The following is a 16,714-nucleotide window of genomic DNA, read 5'->3' as shown; positions in this document are numbered from 1 at the left end:
GCCAGTGTCTGTTCCTGAGCCGGAGCCAGTGTCTGTTCCTGAGCCGGAGCCAGTGTCTGTTCCTGAGCCGGAGCCAGTGTCTGTTCCTGAGCCGGAGCCAGTGTCTGTTCCTGAGCCGGAGCCAGTGTCTGCTCCTGAGCCGGAGCCAGTGTCTGCTCCTGAGCCGGAGCCAGTGTCTGCTCCTGAGCCGGAGCCAGTGTCTGCTCCTGAGCCGGAGCCAGTGTCTGCTCCTGAGCCGGAGCCAGTGTCTGCTCCTGAGCCGGAGCCAGTGTCTGCTCCTGAGCCGGAGCCAGTGTCTGCTCCTGAGCCGGAGCCAGTGTCTGCTCCTGAGCCGGAGCCAGTGTCTGCTCCTGAGCCGGAGCCAGTGTCTGCTCCTGAGCCGGAGCCAGTGTCTGCTCCTGAGCCGGAGCCAGTGTCTGCTCCTGAGCCGGAGCCAGTGTCTGTTCCTGAGCCGGAGCCGCCCGAGTGGTCGTCACCGCCCTGGCCGCCCGAGGGGTCTTCACCGCCCTGGCCGCCCGAGGGGTCTTCACCGCCCTGGCCGCCCGAGGGGTCTTCACCGCCCTGGCCGCCCGAGGGGTCTTCACCGCCCTGGCCGCCCGATGGGTTGTCTGCTTCGCCCTGGCCGCCCGATGGGTCGTCTGCTTCGCCCTGGCCGCCCGAGGGGTCTTCACCGCCCTGGCCGCCCGAGGGGTCTTCACCGCCCTGGCCGCCCGAGGGGTCGTCTGCTTCGCCCTGGCCGCCCGATGGACTGTCTGCTTCGCCCTGGCCGCCCGATGGACTGTCTGCTTCGCCCTGGCCGCCCGATGGACTGTCTGCTTCGCCCTGGCCGCCCGATGGACTGTCTGCTTCGCCCTGGCCGCCCGATGGACTGTCTGCTTCGCCCTGGCCGCCCGATGGACTGTCTGCTTCGCCCTTGCCGCCCGATGGACTGTCTGCTTCGCCCTGGCCGCCCGATGGACTGTCAGCTTCGCCCTGGCCGCCCGATGGACTGTCAGCTTCGCCCTGGCCGCCCGATGGACTGTCAGCTTCGCCCTGGCCGCCCGATGGACTGTCAGCTTCGCCCTGGCCGCCCGATGAACTGTCTGCTTCGCCCTGGCCGCCCGATGGACTGTCTGCTTCGCCCTGGCCACCCGATGGACTGTCTGCTTCGACCTGGCCGCCCGATGGACTGTCTGCTTCGACCTGGCCGCCCGATGGACTGTCTGCTTCGCCCTGGCCGCCCGATGGACCGTCTGCTTCGCCCTGGCCGCCGGCTAAACCATCACCCCCTGTTTCTGTTCCCTTCCATGGACCTGGCCCCCCATCCCTCCCCCTGATCCTCCACCGTTCCACCTCCCTCCTGGTCTCTTGTTTTGTTTGTTTTTTGTGGGTCTTGGAGCGTCTGGTAGCCGCTCCGTAGAGGGGGGGTTATGTCACAGTGTCTGGTTTGTGTTCCCTGGGTTGCCACTAGAGGTCCTCGTTCTCACGGTGTCTTTCACGTTTGACTTCATTTCCCAGCATTCTGTCTGTCACTCATCAGTTCATTGCACTCAGCTGTTTCCCATCACCTTGTTAGTTTGAGTGTATATATACCCTGTCTGTTTTAGTGTTTGTCACGGAGTCGTTGTTATTCGTCACACCACTTTGGAGGTCTGTGTTCTTGCCTTTTATTGTTTTGATTCTTGTTTATGGATTGCCTTTTGGTTTTGACCCCTGCCTGGACTGGTTTTATGATTTTGGATTACCCGAATAAACTGCTATTGGATCTACCCCTGTTTCCTGTGTGTGGTATCGTGACACTTCCGTGGAATGCGCCACTTCCGGTAAACCGGCTGATTACTCGACATGAGTAAATTGCAATTCAGGATTTTTAAAAATTGAGTATTCAAATTTAATCGAGGATTCATGACAGCCATTAAAGTCAGGGTAAATGCATTGAAGATCAGGTTAAATTTTGACTTATATGATCGTCTATAGATTCTAAAGGGCAGTATCAAATAAAAAATAAGAATAATTTACACATTTTTATCCTGTTAAAAATTTTCACCTATTTTAATAGTTGTGTTTGAGTCCCTCAATTGTCCTCGATGTGAAAAGATAGATCTCAAAATGATAGTTAGTTGTGGGACCTGGAGAATTTTTCTGAAGAACAGTAAGATTTACTGCTCAGGGCAAACAAGGGACTCATGAAAAACTATCACAAAACAAACAAACAAACAATCATGGATCATCTAGGTAATGACACAGTATTAAGAATCAAGAGTATGTAAACTTTTGAACCAGGTAATTTTTATAAATTCAGCTATTTCTTGTCTTGTAGACTATATGTAAACATCTTTATATGTAAAATATCTTATTCAGGACAGTACTAAATAACAAATAACAATTTTTTTTACGATCCCTCTTATTTTATTAAAATAATTAGCATTTTGCAGATTCTGCAAGCCGTATGTAAACTTTTGACCACAACTGTATACAGTAGTGGCTTAAAAGTGAGGTCCCTGGCCTAGGAAAATTAAAATCTTTACTTATTCAAATATTAATCAAAATTTGTTAAATATTTCGTAAGCATATTGTGTAGTTGTACTTGGAGTCAATTATTTAATTTGTGAAAATTTTCATTTTGCTGATTTAATATTGGCAAGGCTGTTATTAAAAGAAATATGAACACATGCAAAAACAAGAGAGAACCAACAAAATATTAATAAATGATTATGTTGTAGTCAATGTATGCTTTTTCCTGTGAGCTTTGTTTTTCTATGCAGTGTTTTTTGCACAGTAAAATAAAACCTGTAGCTGTAGTTTGCCTTTTATTTGCCAAATGATTTTATCTCATAAATACTTTAACCATGTTTAGTGTTTTGTTCATCCCTTATATTTGTATCATGATCATAAAATTGATAAGCTCAATCACCCAGTTCTATTCATCAAACCACAAATGGCTTATTTCTCAGGGATTTAGATGCAGTGCTTCTAAGAATGAGGTCAAGTCAACACAGCTCATGGCAGGTATTTGATTACAGAGGGTGTGTAAATATCACGTCTGAAAGTGAAAAACCACAGCCTTGAGCCACGTGGTCTCAAAACCTATTCAAAAGCAAATTTACAGAAGTAAATCTATTTGTGTCATATATATATTATGTATCCATCTGTCCTTCGTTGGTAACTATTAGATCAACATTGGCATATTTACCAATATTTAAAGTTGAAGCATGTAATTTGACAGGTAATTACCAAACAAAATTGCAAACGAATGTCTTCAAGTTCTCTGCATATTAAACTGGTATACTAGGAAGTACTGTATTTGAACAGTTACATTCAGCTTTAAAGATGAACATGTTGTTGACATTGAGTTAATTATCTAATGTCAACAATTGTCAACCAGCTCCTATTCGTCTTGACAAACACATGGATACCTTACCTTGACTACCTAATAGAGAGCTTTTCTGCAAGACTGGCATTCTTCCTATCAGCTGATGAAAAACAAAGCACAGCGTTTCCTGACTAACAATGAACAGCAGAATTTCGTGCTGTCACCTCATGATTTCACTGTTCCATTAAGGCCCTCTCACATGATTCCTGTAAACCAGATAGCTTAAGATAACAAAAGCACACAGAGCTTCAATTCTGCAAAATTGTTCTAAAATTCCCAGAGAGACTTCAGTATGAACGCATGCCATGCTCAGGGCATGTCTAATTGTGTGAGAGTCCTTCGACAGCACAGGTTAAATGATGAGGCTTGTGTGGTGTGAAGAAGGAAATGTCACATACTGTGGTCACTTTCTCCAGGTCAGCTTCAGAGGAGGTGGGAGAGAGTGGGCTGCTGGGACTGAAGGAGGGAGAGCTGCCCGCACTGGACGCGTACTCCGGATCAGGGACATACAGAACCTGCAAACACAACCGCAGCGTAACGTTTTATAAACACCAGCCAGCAACTGCATGCATGGACGCACAATCAATACTCACATAGTTTGTCAACTTATGTAAATGAGGACATACTGTATCATAGACCTCTACTGTTTTCATAAGACGACAATAACAATGAATAATTTACAACTAACCTGAAAATAAAACATTTGCATTTTATACTTTATTTTTTTAAATGTATTTTGGTTACATCAGAATAATTTTATGGATGGATGCAAAATGTTGCTACGTTTGTAAAATTTGAAGCTGAAAAATAACAAATCTGTTCTGAATCTGTCATATTAAATAAATGCATGAATGGCATCACAATGGAAGCTTGTTTCCGCCACAGACTTTTTCTCTCACAATTCAGACTTTTTTCTCTCTCACAAATTGTGTGATATAAAGTCGCAATTGCGAGTTATAAAGTCAGAATTGCGTGTTATAAAGTCAGAATTGCGTGATATAAAGTAGCAGTTGCGTGTTATAAAGTCATAAACTTGCAATTACAAGAAATAAACAGAATTGCATGTTTATATCACGCAATTCTGACTTTATAACACGCAGTTGGGAGATATAAAGTCAGAATTGGTCTTTTTTTTTGCTTAGAATTGGACTTTATAACTCGCAATTGCGAGTTTATATCTCAGAATTCTGAGAAAGATGACAGAAATGCGAGATATAAAGTCGCAATTGCATGATATAAAGTCAGAATTGCATGTTTATTTCTCACAATTCTGACTTTATAACACACAACTGCGAGTTGTTTTATTCTGTGGCGGAAACAAGCTTCCGTACATCACAAACAGTGTACATTTTGGTATAAAATAAATTAAAACACTTTCCCAAATATATATTAAAAAAAAATTTAATATATAAATTATAGAATATTGAGAATATAAATATAATTCTAAATTATTTAAAATATAATTAAATATGATATTATTAAGTTCTTTAAGTTCATCCCATCTTATGTGGTCTCTCCAGGTGCACCTCAGATATCTGAACACCGAACAGGACTCCACTGGAGTAAGTTTGGGGGCAGCAGAGTCAGAGTGAAGGGGCTGTTCAGCAGTCCGAAACACTGGGGAGGATTACGCTAATGGAAGGAGCCGCAGAGTTTGGTCACGTGACCCGTGCTGAGAGCCCTCCAGCTGTACTGTGTCAGGCGGCGGTTGCCATCTCCAGCGCCTGACTCTATCTATTACCCTCTCATTACTGTGGCCAGCGCCACGTGAATATCAACCATCCGGACTTCAGCTCTGTTTAACATGTACTTGTAAGGAGATGAAGAAGCAATACTAGAGCTGTTTAGCAAGAGATCTTTCATAACCGCTCATGCACTGACTAGAAGAGAGAAGTCATTAATCACGCTTTCTATCTGAGAGATATTATCTGGTTAAATGTCATATCGGCCAATAATTGATATGCTGTTGCGCTATATTAAACAGTGAGAGATTGATTCTTTGTCTAGCGCTTGGCAGAGATCTAATGGTAAGGTAGTGAAGCATTGTAATGAGTGTCTGCAGATGAAACCCGCCATGAATTCAGTTAAGAGTGTGTGATTTTTGTGACTTTATAGCCTGTATGTAATGGCATTTACAACTTTTTTTACTTATGTAATGTGACATTTCAGAGCAAAACAAGACATTCAATGAGTAAAAGCTAAAAGTTGGGTTTTAACTATAGGCATTACAACATTAGCTTAAAACAATTCCTAAAAATAAAATAAAAACCCTTTTTACTTCAGAAATGCAGGTATTTACATATTTACGAGTGAAACAGGATATTAAACGTGAAAATACATACCTGACCGGGGACCACATTTCTGGAGAACAGTTTGTTGAGCTGAACAAGTTCATTGGGAGTGGTGTCAAACTTCAGCGAAATGCTGTTTAGAGTGTCCCGCGACTCCACCTGCACAACAAATGTACAGAAACATGTAAAAACAAGGAAAAAGGAGAAGAGAATACCATTTCTTTGGGTTCCTTTAGGTCTACATGAGGTGGATGTCCTACGCTACCATTCAAAAGTTTGGGGTTGGTATTGTCTCTTATGCTCACCAAGGCTGCATTTATTTTATTAAAAATACAGTAAAAACAGTAATATTGTAAAAACAGATTGAAGTTAAACTGTGTAAAACTGCTATTCATTTCTAGTCCAATTTGATCCGATTCTGATCCATTTTGTGCTACTCCACATTATGCACATGTCCAACCATCAACTATGTGTGAGAGATTTGTTGAATGATAATTTTAACTAACTTTATTCTAAACACCTAGAGAATGTTAGCCAGCAGTCCACTATCCAATAAAATAATAATAAATAAATAAAAACTGAGGTCAAGGTCAGTGAAAAGCAAGCAAAAAAAGACAAAGAAATTGTTTTGTGTTTGACACTGAAACAAAGTGAGAGGACAAAAGCCTAGCAGCAAGGGAAATGTCGCATGGTGTGAACACATTCTTCCCCTTTTGCACATATTGTGTGGAACTTATTGCTGCATGATCAATTCTACAGAGCACTGGCATTCTAAATATCTCTCACTCGCCATATATCCAGATTACAGTCCTCAAAACATCTGAGTTTAGGACAGTCAGATTACCATTACATTGTTGATAATATCTTAATGTAAAGGATTCTACATAGTTCTGAGACTGTCCGTTTGCTACAGTATATCGTGAGTTTCTCATGTGAGGAGGACAGTGAGTAGCCTGGCTCCGCCCTCCTACGTACTTCCGCTCAATTTTCATTTTCCTTCAGTACTATGTCTGGGATTGCGCTGTAGTCTTTGGTTTTCTCCAGTAAATTTTTTACCGGGGCAATCAGCGAACAGAGGGAGTGGCTGAGAATGATGACGTTGATGTCGTGCGTTATTTTGAGTTGTAGTTCAGTAATGGCAGCGGAGAAAGATGCGAGCGAAGCCATTCGAATATTGAATAGCCGAATATCAAGAAGTTAAAGCCGGAGCAAGTACAATCTTTGCTTAGTTTTGTTGGTGGCCACTGGCCATGATGTTGTGGCCCTCCTCTCCACGTGGTTCGACATGACATGCGTCACGACCAAATGTTAGCGATTGGTTATGGCAGAACCCGAGTGACTGGGCAGATCCAATAGTTTTAGACTTCAATAGAGTACCCACGTACAAGGAAGTTAACGCTTGTCAATGGAGCGGTGCCAGACTCTATGTACAAATGAAATGTACGAGAGTCTGGTGGGACCAAGCTAGACAGTGATCTGCCCGAGGCATATGCGAACTAAGCGGCTGCTTGGGGCCCCCCAATCGAGTCGAAAATGGGTCGACATAAATGTCGACAAATGAATGAATTAATATGAATGAATGAATAATTACAGACAAGAAAATTCTGATTTCATGATCAATATACCCGCCTACCACTGCTGCTGTGTCTGCCAGCGTTTAAGTCATGCGCATAATCTAGACACCTTGCTCGTGCTTAGACATTTGTGCGCAACTGCGCATAGTCACGGTAATGTTAAGCCATGTCACAAAAAAGGACGTATCCATCTGGTGCCGAAAATAGAAAGAAGAACATGACAGAGGAGGAGAAAAAAAGAGCAAGATAAAAGTATGTTTGCATGATTATTTACGGTATGTTTTGTGCAGCAATTGACCTATCTTTGGCAAGCCCCGAGGGGAAAAATACATTGCATACACACATATACAACGAGCGCCAGTACATCATTACCGGTATTATAGTAACAGACTTTGTTGGATTCTGTCATGTACAATCCAACAAAGTCTGTTACAATAATAATAATAATAATAATAAAAAGATTTTGAGGAGAGTTACACTGTATTGAGACAGTTGAGAAATAATAATATTTTTACAGTTATCAACAATAATTGTCATTGTTGAACCCTTGCTCTTATTATGTTTCTGATTTCTCAGTTTTGTCATTATTTTAGCAAATAGTTTATTTGATATGTTTTGAGACAGTTTGTTTTAAGAAGTTTCAGAGCGTTATTAAAAGATTAAAGTAAAAGTTAAAACTTTTTTATTTCAGTAGGCTATCTATTTTTTTTTTTTATTAATACATAACCTCACTGTATTAATTTATAATGTATCATTATTGCGTGATATTTGTGTCAATAATCGTCAAGCACAGGTGACTCCGCGTAGTGGGAGGGGGGCCCCCAAATTAAATTCTGCTTAGGGCCCACAAAAGGCTCTGGCCGGCTCAGGATATTCCCAATGCCCCCGCGCTAGCGGCGTGCTTTCATCCCGTCTGTCTGACACAGAACATTGATTCCCTGCGAGAGGCATTTGAGACCGGCTCTTCCGTGGGCTATTTATTTGTAGCTTCTGGACGCTTAATTTCAGAGCAAACACAACCTGCCTTCACTGGACACTAATGCCTCTGTTAGATGGCGAATTTATGATTTGCTCCGGAGTCTAGACGTGCTCTATCCTTCGTGTTTTCACTTCTCCTAATATAATAGCAGGGAGTCCCGCTGAGGTCTATCGTCCTCTTTCTAAAGGCAGCTGTGGATAAAAATATCATTTAATATCCAACACGAGCAGTGCCAGCGGAGATGTCAACCATTGCCAGCCGCTTCTGTTTGGAAAAAAGACACATGCAGCAGTAAAAGTCATCAAAACGGTCTAGACAAACTCAACATTTCCCAGACATGGGTGACACAAGTTTCCTTCTGAGAGACAGGAACTGTGAATAAATCAAATGAAAGTCAAATGCATTCTTGTTTAAAAAATGATGATGCATTAAAGTTTGTATTCTGTATCTCTACAGCAGAATCAACAATAAAACTATTAACAATGTAAAGAGAATATCTGCTAAGAGAGACAATGTACAGCTATTTAAAACACCAGAACGCATCAGTCTTCCAAGGTTCCTGACACGTACAATTATCAAGGTTAATAATTCTTCTCGCAAGTAGTAGAATTCTTTACAATAACTATACGCTGTTCAGCCACTTGGCACTTTAATAGAATCTGCAAGCAGAGGCACATTTTACAACGTCTTCAAACCCAACGCATGCATTCTGAATTTAGAGTCGAAGACCTCTTAGGTCATTAGGGTCAAGACTAGTTATGTCTCGGGTTGGTTCCAAACACCATGAGTCAGTGTTTAACTACACCACCCTACAGCTGGGAACAGCTTCCACAAGTTTTCACATGAGTTTCATCAGCAGTCATGTTCAAACTCAAAACACATCATTTGTGTGTATTATTTAATTATTATAGCGATTTATTTTTTTACGGCATTATTTCTCTCCTAATTTCTTTCACTGATTTGTATATCTTGTATGGTAGCTCGGTTTACAACGGTTTAAAATGCCACAAATGGCTTTATAACAATAGATAACAGTTCCCATATATATTTTTTCATATATATGTTTTTCTTCAAGTAAAAAGAATCTTTGAATTATGAATTATTTTCATGACAATGAAGGTCACATCTGTCAGGCTGTAGAGACGTGCACGACGGGGTTTATAAAAAAATATCTTTATTCGAATTCCCATACTAAAACACCGGAGATTATAGTTAGTACAACCACTAAACATTGACGACACCAAACAAAGGAACTGAGAAAACACAGGCTTAAATACCAGAGGAACATAAATTACTTGATACAGAACAGGAGTGAAAGACTAATTAACAAATGAGGAAACGAACTAGGAAATCAGGCAGGAAAAACGGGAAGAGAACACAGAGACCAAAACCAAAGCAGGCTACATGTGACAGCATCTCCAGGTCATATATATAGTATTATATTATTAATAAGAAAAAACAATAATATTTATTTATTCAGAATAAGAATAAGAATCTTTATTGTTATTGTATGCACACAGTAGTACACATCAACAAAATGAAGCTCTGAAAAAAGACGCATAAAACAAGTAATAATAAATAACTAGTAGAATAAAATAGATATACAATTTTATATTATAATCTATATATATAGTTTCTTTGTACAGTGATTTTTTTTTGTTGCATTGGGCATTCATTTCTTGACAATTAAGGACATATTTCGAATTTAAAAAACAAACAAACAAATAAATACATATGATGTATAAATTCAATACAATTTAAATCACATGTTAATCTTCTCTTTTTTGCATTTTGTTAATAATAATAATAATAATAATAATGATGAAAATAGTTACAATGTAAAACATTTGTATTGGCCCAAAAAAAGCTTTGTTTTCATTCTGGAACATACAACTTTTTTATTTATCTTTGGGATAAAAAACAAAAACAACCCATACTCGACTGGTTTTGTGAGATTCACAGAACACACAGCTCATCAAACTGGAAATGACGTTCCAGCAAACGGTGCAATCAGGCAGAATGTCAAATCAGACGAGCTCCATACTGCGTGGGACATCACGGCTGCCGTGGCATGAGAGTTGCCATGGTGACGCTGTCATTGCTACCCTCATGGCACACGCTGGCTAACTGCGTCGATGATCACTTAAAGAACTCATTTTATCTCATTTTATCTTGGCAAGATGTTGACGTTCTCCATTTTACAAAAGACAGTGCTTACAAAAACACCACAGAAATATCATCCATGCATTGGGCACGGTAAACCCATGGTATTCCTTGAAAAAACTGGGAGTACTTTGTAAAAACCATGGTCAATGATATGATAATCATTCAGTAAATATTTACTTCAGTAAATATTACTAAAGTAATTACTACAGTAAATATCAAAGAACCATCTGAAACCATTGTACCTCCACAGTACTTTTGTACCAGCTCGAGCTGTTTTTAATATTCTAACACCTGTTCTTGAAAAGGTCAGCAGGAGGTCAAGGGGCAACTGGTGAACCTGGTTACACACACTCACTGCATGAAGCACTTCACATTCACCCTAAAACTATTTAAAACAGTTCAGACCTGTGATAAAATTCCAAATGAGCTTAATGTATAGTCGGAAATGTATTTTTAAGAGTGATTGTTTCGCTGATGTTATACAAATCAATGCAATTATAAATATGCACAGAATGTCTATTGATTTTGTGCACAGTATGCATCATGCATAATGAGACTATAAGCTTTAATCACTAGCTACAAGACTTCAGTGCAGTTACAACTACACCAGCCGAATCAGACTATTGTAGGAATCAACAGACTCAGAAGAATCAAAGCAGATGCTGAATCCTCAGTGTTTCCCTCCGATGAGATCTCAATGTCACTCGCCCTTTCCTGTCCAACTGATTTAATTGGCCACAGACCACCCAATAGTCAGGGCTCACTGACCTGCAGTGTGTTATTAGTGACTGAGCAGATGGGCTAAAATAGTTTAGCTCTCCTTCAAACGCTCTTGAGGTCAAAACTGCTTCTTGAGAAAACAGCAATGCAGACATTGACCTGTAGCAGGAGGCAAGACTTTCACAATTATGGAGACTGTTTCAGTGAAGATCTTACAGGGATAGTTCACCCCAAAAATGGAAGTTGTAAATGTCATCATTTAAAAATGTTTTTTTTTGTGCGTTTATTTTATTTTTTTTATATATATACAGTTTTTCCCCATACAATGAATGTCAAACGGGTCCAAAACACCACTAGACCCCAATGAATTTTATAGTATGGACATGTTAACCCCCACCAACAACCACAAACAGCCTCATGACACGCTGTTTGTGAACGGTGACAAATTCCCCGCAGTCGTCTTGCACACTTTTCATGCTCTGCGGAGGAAAACAAAAGCCCTGTCAATCACATTTCGGCCGACAAAGACAGATCTTCAGTGTGTGTGGGGGGAGACGGGTGTCAGACACCTGCCCAGATCCAAGGTGAGAATGTCTGGAAACAGAACCGTGACAGCAGCAGCAACGCTGTCACTGACATCCGATTCCACGGCCGCCTGATGCCAGTTGATGCCCAACTAAATCTGATACCCATTTTCCACTTATAGGGTGCCAGTGCCCTACCAGTCAGTCTAAAACTAATTAACAATATAAAAATTTCATATATTTGAATGAATTGTTCAGAATTCTTATTTATTGTAATTTGTTTAAACAATACTTGCTGCATCAATAGCAACTCACCAAATTAAAAAGATGTTTCACAATGGTTGACTAGCCTAAAATAAAATATAAGGCAGCACAAATGTTTTTACCATTGATAATAATAATAAATGTTTCTTGAGCAGCAAATCAGCATTTTAGAATCATTTTTCAAGGATCATGTGACACTGAAGACTTGAGTAATGATGTTGAAAATTCATCTTTGCCATAAAAAAAAAAATATATATATATATATACTTACTGACCCTTTTTGAATGGTAGTGTATATTTATATAATATAAAAAATAATATGTAATAATATTAAAATAAATATACAAATGCAACTTGTGGTATCAAAAATACGCTTAATTAAATTATTTTGGATTACTAATCGACTTGATGTTTACTAATCGACTTGAGGTTAACTGACTTAAATTAACTCGACTTTTTCTCATATATTATATTTAGTTTTAATATTTCTAACTGGGTTTTCAATAGCATGCTGACAATGTGCTGTGCTTTAGACAGTTTGCACAGCAATCTTTAAATGTATCGATTAGTTAATTGAATGAGTAATCGATTCATTCATTGAATGGTCATTCAGGTAACCCTGCCTAGTTGCCATCCTTCCTTTGGATGTTAAAATATGTTTTCAAAACTTATAGACTTTTAAACAAAGACAGTCAGTAATCTAGTCAGTTCGTCTAAGTCAGTGGAAACGTGGGCTGTTTCTGATAGACGTTATCAGATTCCCCGGGCGAGCACCATTTTTGGTGGAAAAGGGGAATGATTCCGATCTTCTGGCTAAATGACAGCTGTAGCTGCCAGCAGTTTCTTCTCCTCTGTCTCTCCACTTCCAGGCAGAACTCCAGAACTCCAGAGCTCGGCTCAACCCACACGCTCCTCTGTTACTAGGGAGAGAGACGAGAAGCGCTCTGCCCGCAGCTGGAATTTCAGGGTCATTTCAAGAACACAACAATCTGTTAAGATAGACAATCGAAGCTCACACAAGCTCTCTCACACAGCACACACACACGCCAAATCAATAGAAATGCAAACGCAGAAAGGAAGGTCATTCACCAATACTCTGCTGGAATGCATGTTGAGGACATTCTCATGCAGACCGGTGAAAATAAACAGGCTGATGTAAACATTCGCACGGCTTCATGCACCCTCTCCATACTAAACGCATGATGAAAACACGCTCTGTCTCAAATCATCTCTGTGGACACGCACACAGTCCTCGAGCAAACTCTCACAGAAATCTCACAGGTACATGTGGAAAAATCCTCAGAGTAAACAGAGCTGGGACGAGCTCCGCGGGATACGACCTTAAAAAACACAAAGCACATGCACAGAAATAATGAGGAAAGGGGTTGATGTTCTCACTTACGGAATACTCGATGGTGCCCTTCGGTCTCTGGAACGACATCCGCCTTCCATCCTTCTTCTCCGCCGTCTTCTTCTGCCCGGTATCTGAAAGCAAGCGAGGGAAGGTTCTCATTATGTTCATGTTCCGCTCTCCCCTCAGCTTGACACAAGCTGCCGAGCTCTCAGCCTCGACCGACGGCTCATCCGTCAACAGAGAGTGTGATCGAGCGTTTCTGGTGAGCCAGAGAACGCAGCGTTTCTCTCTCTCTCTCTCTCTGTCTACTTCCCTCCTTTCCCCGCTGCCTCTCTCTCTCTCTTTCTCGCTCAGCACAATGACAGCCGATGTGTCTTCACCTTGCAATGCCTCCTGCTGCTGCAAACACCCTAACAGACAGAGACCACCCTAAACTCTATGAGAGAGAGAAATAGACACTATGCCACCCGACACTATCACATTTGTGTTGTGATTCTGTGTGTCTTTGAAGCGAATTTGAATGCTTATGTAAAGCTAATAGAGATATGTTACGTATGGCACTGACTGAATTCAATTGAATACTGACATTAGTTAAGCTGGGATTTCAAATGGCACACTCTACAAATATGGTGAAACTTCTAGAGGAATAGTTGTGAGAACTATTAGTTAGGTTAGGAAAACTACCTAACATACGTTAACCTACGCTACTATTCAAATGTTTGGGATTGGTAAGATTTTTTAATGTTTCGGAAAGTCTCTTCTGCTCACTCAGGCTGCGTTTATTTGATCACAAATACAGAAACAAAAAAAACAGTAATATTCTGAATTGTTATTACAATTTAAAATAACTGTTTTCTAAAATGTAATTTATTGCTGTAATGGCAATCATTACCCCAGTCTTCAGTGTCACATGACCCTTCAGAAATCATTCTAATTTGCTGCTCAAGAAACTTTTATTATTATTACCAATATCGATTTTTGGAAACGGATACATTTCTCAGGATTCTTCGATCAATAGAAAGAACAGGATTAATTTGAAATAGATTTTTTTTGTATCATTATAAATGCCTTTTTTTGGTGATCAATTTAATACTAAATAAAATAACTAATTTCTTTAAAACAAATTTTACTGACCCCACACCTAAGATCACTTAAGCATAGATTAATATACTCTTCCTTCCTTAAAATGAGAATTCAGAGGTCTTGACCTCCTTAATCTAAAGCAACAACTAAAGTCATACAGCATTTATGTAATAAAAATCTATTATTAATTAGTAAATAATAGTATTTTACCAAAACGTATACATAGTTGTATTCCACATTTTGTTTGTGGCAATGTTACAGTATGATATTCCCTCATAGTAAAACACGTAGCATTCCTCAAATTGCGAATTAATAAACAACATCACCTGGACCTTTTCAACAGCACGATGGGTGACAAGAAAATAATTGCACAGCATTTACAACAAATTGCAGCTGATTGATTTCATCCAACTATGTCAACCCTGGTACCCACGTTACTTTAAGAAATAATGGTAACATTTTACTTTAAGGCATGCACTAACAACGTCACCTTAAAATAAAGTGTAACCGAAAAAATAGGCAAAAAATGAAATAAATAAAAAAGAGCTAATGTTTTGGCTATTGAAAAATGTCACTCCTCTACTGAAAAGGATTGATAAAGGATCATTCAAATTAAGATTGCGTTTAATCTGAAACAAAAATGTATATCCAGTACTAAAAGCTAATGTGTTAGTATGCAGTGTCATGGGTGTGTGTGTCTCTGTGTGTATGTGTAGTTTTCAAAGTTATCACAGCAATGTTGGCAAGTCCCCCACATGTTCACTTTGCTTTAGGCGGTCGGTCCGTCTCCAGAATCAGTCGACTAACAGGTTCTGCACTTGTGACAGTGTGACAGAGAGATGCTTGGCTGTTCAGCCATGAATCAGTCGTCCTGCTATTTCTGTGCTCACACTAAAGAGACGGCACCGAAAGAAACCAGGCCAGCGCAAGCGCCGACACGAACACTGATCTTTTATCCAGCGCTTTCACGCCTCTGTTAGAGACTATAACCTGACAAACAGTGACAGATCTCTTTATTTACAGTATGTCGCCTCATAGATAGAGTTTTATTACTCAGAAACACATTGTCATGAACTCATGATATTTGTAAAGCTGCTCTAAACTGATTCAAATGATTATTTTGAGATACCCACATGCAAAGACAAACTACTATATAGCAAACAGTACTAATATTATTGCCCTTTATTAGGCTTTGGAATTTTGGATGAGATGGGAACTGAAAGGAATTCTGCTATTTTTTTCCTGTGTTGACATTTTAAATCAGGAAGTCTGGGCAGATCATAACTGAAGGGTTCTTCCATAAATAAAATAAATAAAATGTAATTTATATATAATAGCAACCATTTAGCAACACCCTGGCAACCACCCACAAAACATGGGCAAGAAAAGAATACATATATTTAAATGAGTAGTTCACTTTCAAATAAAAATTTCCTGATAATTGTCTCACCCTCATGTCATCCAAGATGTCCATGTCTTTCTTTCTTCAGTTGAAAAAATATAAATTAAGGTTTTTGAGGCAAACATTCCAGGATTTTTCTCCATATAGTGGACTTCAATGGCAACCAATGGTTTGAAGGTTTAAATGTCAGTCTCAATGCAGCTTCACAGGCTCGCCACTATCCCAGCCGAGAAATAAGGGTCTAATCTAGCGAAAAGATTGGTCCTTTTCTAAAAAATAAACAATATTTTTTTTACTTTTTAACCACAAATGCCCATCTTGTGCCATCTCTGAGATGCGCCACGCATTACGCCATCACGCTGGAAAGGTCAAGCGTGACATCGTTAAACATCCAGGATATTAGGGCTGCAACAACTAATCGATAAAATCGATTATAATCGATTATGAAAATCGTTGTCAACGAATGTCATTATCGATTAGTTGGTCTGCTTACGTCACGGGGAGCGTTTACTGGTACGCACACACACGCAAGGTCTCTCTCCCTCAGGCGCTCGTCCGAGCGCGCGCGCTACACGGTTTGGAGCAGTCTCTCTTCTGTCTCGCATGCGCGCTCTTGCTTGCGCGCTCTAGATTTCGGGAGTTTGAACTAATTCGCGGGCATCAGGGAGCCGCAATCAATATGCGGGAGACTCCCGGGACTTCCGGGATGTCTGTATTTTGTCTCGAGCATCAGGTTGTGCAATCAGTTCGCTCGCAACGTAAGTGATGGATTAAAATAGCGCTACCGCAGAAATAGGTTAAATTAAAACAGTGTTTACAAAGTGAAGCATTAAATACAAAGGCAGTTAATAACAGCAGCAGTAAAATATTGTTTTTTAGTCACTGTACTCAGTGGTTTTCAGCGAATGCTTGTGCACTAATGCATAATTTCTCCTGTCCTTTACTCAAGCCTGTTAGCTTGCTGGGTAACGTTACCTCCATTCCGTTCTCTTTTTATAGCATTTG

The 16,714-nt window shown here is 40.2% G+C and overlaps 1 protein-coding gene across 4 annotated transcripts in view; it reads right to left on the bottom strand.

Moving 5' to 3' along the window:
• Positions 1-16,714, bottom strand: part of oxr1a (oxidation resistance 1a) — a 177,313-nt gene that overhangs the window by 47,439 nt on the left and 113,160 nt on the right. For all 4 annotated transcript variants that reach the window (XM_077214778.1, XM_077214777.1, XM_077214780.1 and 1 more), the window contains 3 exons: positions 13,273-13,355; positions 5,695-5,802; positions 3,751-3,867 (listed from right to left, as the gene is read on the bottom strand). In XM_077214778.1, coding sequence (XP_077070893.1) covers positions 3,751-3,867; positions 5,695-5,802; positions 13,273-13,355 — 308 coding nt within the window. The remainder of the gene's footprint in view (positions 1-3,750; positions 3,868-5,694; positions 5,803-13,272; positions 13,356-16,714) is intronic.

Source organism: Siphateles boraxobius, unplaced genomic scaffold, assembly GCF_051911475.1.
Source record: "Siphateles boraxobius isolate OS27281-9 unplaced genomic scaffold, OSU_SipBor_1 68, whole genome shotgun sequence".
Lineage (NCBI taxonomy): Eukaryota > Metazoa > Chordata > Actinopteri > Cypriniformes > Leuciscidae > Siphateles > Siphateles boraxobius.
The sequence above is the reverse complement of the archived record's forward strand: the minus strand, read 5'-3'. Positions and strand labels throughout refer to the sequence as shown.